At 40.2% G+C, this 7,319-nt stretch overlaps 1 protein-coding gene and 1 long non-coding RNA gene across 7 annotated transcripts in view; both read right to left on the bottom strand.

The window, feature by feature from the left end:
• Positions 1-1,993, bottom strand: part of ncln (nicalin) — an 11,713-nt gene extending 9,720 nt beyond the window's left edge. For 3 of the 5 annotated variants that reach the window (XM_032525152.1, XM_032525153.1, XM_032525157.1), the window contains exons 1-2: positions 1,721-1,992; positions 688-878 (exon numbers count right to left, since the gene is read on the bottom strand). In XM_032525152.1, coding sequence (XP_032381043.1) covers positions 688-878; positions 1,721-1,895 — 366 coding nt within the window. In that variant the 5' untranslated portion in view covers positions 1,896-1,992. Of the gene's footprint in view, positions 1-687; positions 879-1,720 lie in introns of all 5 variants that reach the window. The other 2 variants (XM_032525156.1, XM_032525154.1) reach the window with 1 other exon arrangement.
• LOC116695102 (uncharacterized) overlaps positions 1-3,980 on the bottom strand; it is a 31,016-nt gene extending 27,036 nt beyond the window's left edge. Inside the window, exons 1-2 of one of the 2 annotated variants that reach the window (XR_004333355.1) lie at positions 3,944-3,980; positions 2,547-2,550 (exon numbers count right to left, since the gene is read on the bottom strand). This is a non-coding gene — a long non-coding RNA (uncharacterized LOC116695102). Of the gene's footprint in view, positions 1-2,546; positions 2,551-3,941 lie in introns of both variants that reach the window. The other variant, XR_004333354.1, reaches the window with a different exon arrangement.
• Between the last annotated feature and the right edge of the window lie 3,339 nt (positions 3,981-7,319).

Genomic DNA, 7,319 nt, shown 5'->3' with positions numbered 1-7,319 from the left:
AAAGCCTACTGGGAAAAAAATATTCGACAACAGATTGCCTGCATTTTTGCTGTGACATGACACAAACATATTTAAGACCTATCCAATCTGAATTTAAGACAATTCAATACATTTCAAGGCCTTATTTTTAGGAAACGTGATTTAAGACTTTTTAAGGACCCTGTAATAAATAAATACAGGATGCTACTTGTGACTTGTTACTATGAATAAAGGCTGAACAAAAATGTGTATAACTTTAATGTTTCTTCTTCTTGAGCTGTATTTCTGCAACACTTTTTTTAAGCTACTCACATGGATCACTGATGCATTATTATGGAATTCCACAAAACTTCTAGGCAAGTCCTCGCCCTACAAAGCAGGCCGATTGTTTGAGGTTAGGCACTGATCTTGAGTCGTTAGGATAGCCGATTGGTCAAGGGATAGCACCTGAACAAATCAGGTTACGTTACCTAGCATAAGCATGGACGCCTGTAGCATTTGAACGCTATTGAAGGGCGTGTCTTGCGTGGGTTCCATAACAACACGTCACTGATAGCCCTCAGTACCAATGCCATCCCTTCATCTTATTCAGAGGTTTCTTTTGGATTTACTTGAACACACAATCAAAGTGGAAACAGTTGAGGTTATAGGGGGACAAACGGGATATAGAACAAGACTTTGTTTTGTGGCATTAAAGTGTGTTTCTACCTGTACTATGTCCTGGGGCATAGCAGACATGTTCTTGGGCAGGATGATGACCACAGCACCTGCCGATTGGCGTAAGGCTTTCTGGTACTCTTCATAGGAGAAGTCTGCCAGCCGCATGATAACACAGCGACGACTTAGTACCTCTGCTTCCACAGTACGAGCCTCCGTATTCAGGATGGCATTCCTGGTACCTGAAGGAAGGAGACACACTGATCATTAATTATGATTCAATAACGCCTGTCTTCATGTCAACAAGAAAAGTCAAGAATGACTTATCCTACTATTACAGCACCAGAGACTAGGTTGAATTAAATGGCACTGTATTGACAAACTGATGCTGAGGCTTAAACACAGTTAATCACACTCTACTTGACACAGACATAACAAAAGGGCTGAGTTTGGTTGATCTATTTGTAAAATCTGGTAGCTTTCGTTAATCTTCATCAAAAGACTTAACACAGAAATAGCCATTACGACTTATCAAACTTATAAAAATGCAAGCTGTTGTAGCGTTATCCCTATTGGAATTTCTTCCTCTTGTTTCACTTTGTGGATTATATAGTATTTTGAGATACCAAGTCATTATTTTGAGGTAACTTTACTAAGACATTTAGAGAAAGTTTCTCAATATTTTGCGAAACTAAGTCATTTTTTTGAGACACTTAGTCATTATTTTAAAGAAGTTTCACATTATGATGACTTACAGAATCTTTTCCCCCATCCCATTGGTGGAAATGGGCTTTCATAAAATATGATTCTGATTTTCTTCTAGGAAAAAAACTTTCGTTAGCTTGGTATTTACGTTACCTACTAGCAAAGCTAAGCTACATTAGCAGCTAGCTATCGCTATTGAATGTCATGGATGTAACGTTAACGTATAGATTTAACAGGTCACTTAACGTTAACTGGAGGAGTCAACGAGGCTACATTGAGTTAGCTAGCTGTTGGAGACTGGTTTAGTTAACCTACTGGTCAAGACAATGTAGTAGTGTTTACACGTATTACACTTTGATAAAACAGACAGCTGACTTACCGTAAGGCTGTCCCTGCAGGTCGTACTGCTGCATGCGGTACACCGTGAACTCATGTGCCGCCTCGGCCGGTAGCGGTGACACCAGGATCAACACCGCGGGGATAAACACGATGAAGGTAAGGGGAAACGAAGATTTAAACATGTTGTCGAACACTTCACTAGCCTCCTCAAACATTGTGGCGAATTTTTTGAGCGCACAGCCAGGGATAAAATAAAATGTTCAGCTGTCACCGCTCTCAGCAACTGACAATTGGGGACTTCGTTTAGCTAGCTGGTCAGCTAACAACCGCAACCGGAGCAACTGACAGATAATTCTCATCAGGCAAATAGTTGCAGGATCAGCTACTCTACACTGGGACCAGAACAAATACAACAGTAGGGCCAGTTTTTGAAAATGGAGCAATACAGTGTTCTCTATGTTGAAAGGTACATGTTTGTGTGGAATATTCATCTGATAATTAAATATTTCAAACTGAGTTGATTCAACGGGCCTTCAGGGATCTTATGGGGCAGCTATAATAAAAGGGCCCTGTATGTTTAATGACCAGCGACACTAGATGGCACTGTACACCAATGACATAATAATTATGGCTATCCTGTACACCACATGCTGTACAGGCCGGTACAGGCCCTGTAATCCTATATGTAATCATATTGCTGTATATATCAGTACATAGTATTCACTGATATTTAATATAGGACCTTAGTTAAAAGTTTTAGCTGCATTTATTATTTATTATTGCAATTCTGATCATGTAAACCTAATTTCATCAGAGGTGCATCCATCAAATAAGTCCAGTATTGTTTTCACACAACAATAAAGCACTTTTCTATGCACAGACATGTCCGTAACCAGGATATTAGAAGTCTATTATTCAATTTTATTGTTATTTTATTAACCATACGTATATGGCATTTTTAACCAATGTATTTCATCTGCACCAAGAAAAGGGTTCTGCTGTCCAGTTCTCTGTCCTGCTGATGTTATCCACCACAGGACCTTACATTGAACTCTACAGGCCTACATTTTTAAATTTAAATTGATCATTACACCTGATTCCATCAAAATTGTAAGTTACACATAGTAAAAGGTTCTTTGGCCCCTCACATTCCACCCAGAGGACATGGACATGACCCCATTGCTCCCAATGGTAGTTACAGGTACAGTAGGTAAGATTAGTAAGTCATTTGCCTGTCTGTTATAGTATATATATAGTCATGTAGTCTGTTGACCTGAGCTTTGAATTTGTGGTGTGAAAGACACAAATTAATATTTTTTAGTTACTATTTTTTATTGCCACTGTACAAAAAACATTTATTTCAAACAAGAGAAAAGATACTTTGTACCAGATTGTACTTTAGACTCTTTTCTGTCTCTGTGTCTGCATTAATTTTTTCTACTATATGTCTTGACATGTGTCAAGGATGTTTTTAAAAAGAAAAATATATTTAAGTATTGATATACTATTTACAAACCCCTTTCTTTCCCCTCTTAATAATGCAATATTTTTAATGACTCATCTTGTACTTGGCATATAGATAAACGCATCCATTCAAATTACATCATTTCACTGTGACTTTAAGGGAAACGTAACAGAGTTATAAAAAGACACTGAAAATTTGGCCTGGTCATGGGACCAAAGTTTTTTATTATATAAAAACAGTAATAAAACTTAAAGTCCAGTTAGGAGGAGCTGAAAATCATATTCTCTCTTCTCCCTGTCTCTCCCTCCTGAGGCTGCTCTGCTAAGTGGCAGATTAATGCTGATATGATGTCCTGCCATCCCACTTAATGGACCTTGGCGTCATTATTTCCTCTTGTATGAGTAATAAATGCCCAAGCTGGTGAGAGAGGGCAAGCAGCAAACAAAGCACAAAACCAATTTGGCATGGACGCTGAAAGTCATTGTAATGATTTGACATTATTGAGAAATTATCATTTGGAGATCCACTCACATGACCCACCATCTGGCCGAAGAAAAACATACTGATCAACATAAAGACAACAGTAGGAACAATTGTTTCAAGAAGAAAATAACGTTCTTGTGTGGATGGTGGTGTGAGTCACATGAATTTAAGTCCTCAAATTTCATAACATCAGGATCATCCAACACAGCGGCTCAGCAGAAATGCATGAGGTCACATTTTTCACTTGATGCCGCTCCATTATTTTTCCTAAACATGACTGTGTGCACACAACAGTGAAGACTCAAGGGCGCACACACACACACACACACACACACACACACACAATGCATGAGCTGTTCAGTGTCCTCATTTCTTTCCAGTGCTCCTGGGAATGTCCTGAATCAGACCAGCCTTTGGTCCCAACCCCCGGCCACAGAAAAACACTTTCTCTGTGCGACCACACAAAAGGTGCAGTCAGTGTGTGTGTGGGTAAGTACCGTGGATTAACGAGAGATTAGCTACCTAGCAGTAAGTACAACATTTCTGTGTAGCATGCCTATGTAAGTGCCCCCCCTCAGTTTATTGCCCCTTCTCAGAGGATACTGTCATTCTCTCACCACACTGGAAGGTCGCAGACAGTGGCCACACTGAAGTGTTCAAACCGCTCAACGACAAAGTCAGAATCACAGAATGCCAAAGAAATGTAAGAGGGAGGGATTTCTGGCATGAAGTTTCCTCACAGACACCACTATTAGCACACAGTGTTGGTCTTTCTAAAACCAAGACCTATGAAGCAGGTCTTCTGAGTCAGTCACTCCCTAAAACACGACACACTGTAATCCCCTTGTTAATGAGCAGAAGGTTTAAAAAACAACAAGGTCCTCCTTGATGGAAAGATCTGTGAATGAGGGAGGCCTCAATGATATGAAGAGTGGTCAGAGGACACACTATCTGAATATTCCTTAAGAATAACTTCACACTACTTTAACCTTTTTTTGAGTAAGTTAGTTATATGTACGCTATAATTGGATCCTGGCCCCATCACATAGAGTGCATTGCTATTTCAAGAGAAAATCCGGTAATGCTGTTCTCCCAACACCCCCAAAATATCTGTGAGAAATCTATATGATATTGGGCCTGGTACACCATGCCCCGGAATGACAAGGTTATGTTACGTTCACCCCCCAGTAACTACTACCCAATAACAAACCAATAAAACCAGAAAAGGGTGTATACTCACTGCCTTTATAATCAATCTCTTCAGTTCCTTTAGGGTGTTAACAACTTTGACAAAAATATCCTTTTTGATTGATTGGTTGAAACAAAGGCCCTGGTCGATTATTAATGAGCAGATGTGGGGTCAGTGGTGAGAAAAGTAATTAGATCCTTTATTTATATATAAAGTCTTAATCCGTAAAGTGACTAGTAACGACAACTGCCAAATATAACAAAGTGCGTAGTACAGTATTTCCTTTTTAAAATAAAAAGTAACATAAAATGGAAATGCTCAAGTAAAGTACAAATACATAAAAATGTATCTTGAGTAAAGTGCTTGAGTAAATGTACCTATCATATTGACCGGTTGGGTGAATATGATGATTAATATTGGACACCTGGTCAATACACCGAGGAAAACCGAACATGAACTACTAATTAGTAACTAACAAACTATTAATTTAATAAAAGCAAAATGCAAGATACAAAATTGTGAATGTGTGAGTTCTTAAATTACACTGAAACTGTAATGTTCAGTGTGTGGGTTTGAGCTGTGGTTGTTACACTCTCAACATGACCTGGGAATAATGGATCTGAGTTTAAGGCTGCCTCTCAACACAATACATGATCACCCTTTTCTGTTCCTCTCCTGCTGGTTTACAGTTGATTTGTGGCCATAGGCCTTGTGGAGGCAATATTGCCCTGGCTTCTTTACGTACCAGGGAATTGATTTACCAATCGTTTTCATTAAGGCCAGTGGACATAAGACAAAGAAAAAGGGAGATCATAGCGTATGACAGCTGAGTTTCAGCCACTGAGACCATGAGCCTATTTGGTTGCGCAGGGCAACAGTCAGATAATGGATGACGAGGCCTCTTGGAGCCAGCCGTTCCATTAGGTTTTGTTAATGCGGTCAGAGGAGGTTGGCATAGCTCATCCGCCTTCGTATCCACTTTCAGAGATGCTCACTCACGCTGGCGAGTGGATTCAACCCATCTCTCTCTCTATGTTTTGCTCTCTCCATTGTCTTTCTGTTGACTTCCTTTTGTGTCTTATAGCATATCCTTGTGTTTGGTACTTTCTTTCTTTCTCTCTTTCTTTCGTTCTTTCTTTCTTTCTTTCTCTCTTTCTACCACTCATTCTGTCTTTACTCCTCTTCTCCATGACTCTTGGGAGGGTTTGAGTGGATCCATTCTGTGTTGCTGCTTTAGATTAGCTGGTGGTTTTCTGACAGTATTATCATAGTCCTTGCACAAGAGTAAAAGGGTACATATTGTCTCTGAATTACTGCACCTTGGGATTTGTGGGGAATTCACACATTTGCAATACAAAATTTATGGAAGCTTATTTTTGAATCTGTGTGCTTCTCTAATGCTGTAAAAACATTCACTGCAGCATGTGTGGCAAATTGGGAACTCTAGGCTTGTGAAAGAGGAACACGTGTGACCCCACAGTGTGAACTGTACATTGTGGGCGGAACATAGAGAAAATCATGAATGGAGGCGTGCGTGTGTGTGTGTGTGTGTGTGTGTGTGTGCGTGTGTGACTGTGAATCACTTCCTACATAATGCTGGGAATGTAAGCAGTATGATGGTAGAGGATCTTGTCCAATGCATTGTCTCTTCCTGTCTTCCTGTACAGCTGGATTACCAACCTTGCAAAGTGGTTGCCCCCATACTACTAGAGACCCAGTACCAGATTCACTGCATGTCAATTGGTCTTTGGTAGTTTGATTAAATGCAATTTTTTTGCACCACTAAAGCACAAGATATATTGAAGAAGGTCCTGCAATATTAGCTGAATTACATGTTTTGTAGTGGTGACCTGGGTCAAAATGTAGTTTTTAAAACTTTGCTTATTTCAATTTATGTTGTCTTCCTAGCTCTCTATGACAGTCAAGTTTAGCAATCTTTACAGTCACATTTAGCTGAGAAAATGTTACTGTCAGCCGTGTACCGGTTACGGTGAGATGCTGGTGGTTTCAGAGGTCGTTTCAGTTGAGTTTAACCGACTATACGTGACTGTGAACCTCGTGCAGGGCACCATGAGGAGACGGTCCACAGTTAAGTTTAGGCACCAAAACGATTAAGATTAGAAAAAAGACCGTGGTTGGGATTCAAACTCTGATCCCCTAAACTAGTACTCATGCAACGTTTTCTTCGTGAATGAATTAAGGCGGCCGATGTGTGTTTATGATGAAAGTTTTCCCCGCTATGTTTACCTCTACATTGGTCACAATTTATTCTAAAAGTTTCCACTAACAGTGATGTGTACACTTTGAGTCAACACTGCCTCTGACCTGACCCTTATTGTTCCTTCACTGCCTCACGTCTTTGCATGCCCACCAGAGTGACCCTGATTTCTCCTAGGCCGAGTAGGCCTTGCGTTCTTCGGCTGTACCTCCCTGTCATGTTTTCATCCGACAGGCTGGTGCATCACAATGGATGCCTGTGCCCGACGAGCTCCTTCTGACCTT

Source organism: Etheostoma spectabile, chromosome 9 (assembly GCF_008692095.1).
Source record: "Etheostoma spectabile isolate EspeVRDwgs_2016 chromosome 9, UIUC_Espe_1.0, whole genome shotgun sequence".
Lineage (NCBI taxonomy): Eukaryota > Metazoa > Chordata > Actinopteri > Perciformes > Percidae > Etheostoma > Etheostoma spectabile.
Note: the sequence above shows the minus strand (reverse complement) of the source record. Positions and strands in the feature narration are given on the sequence as shown.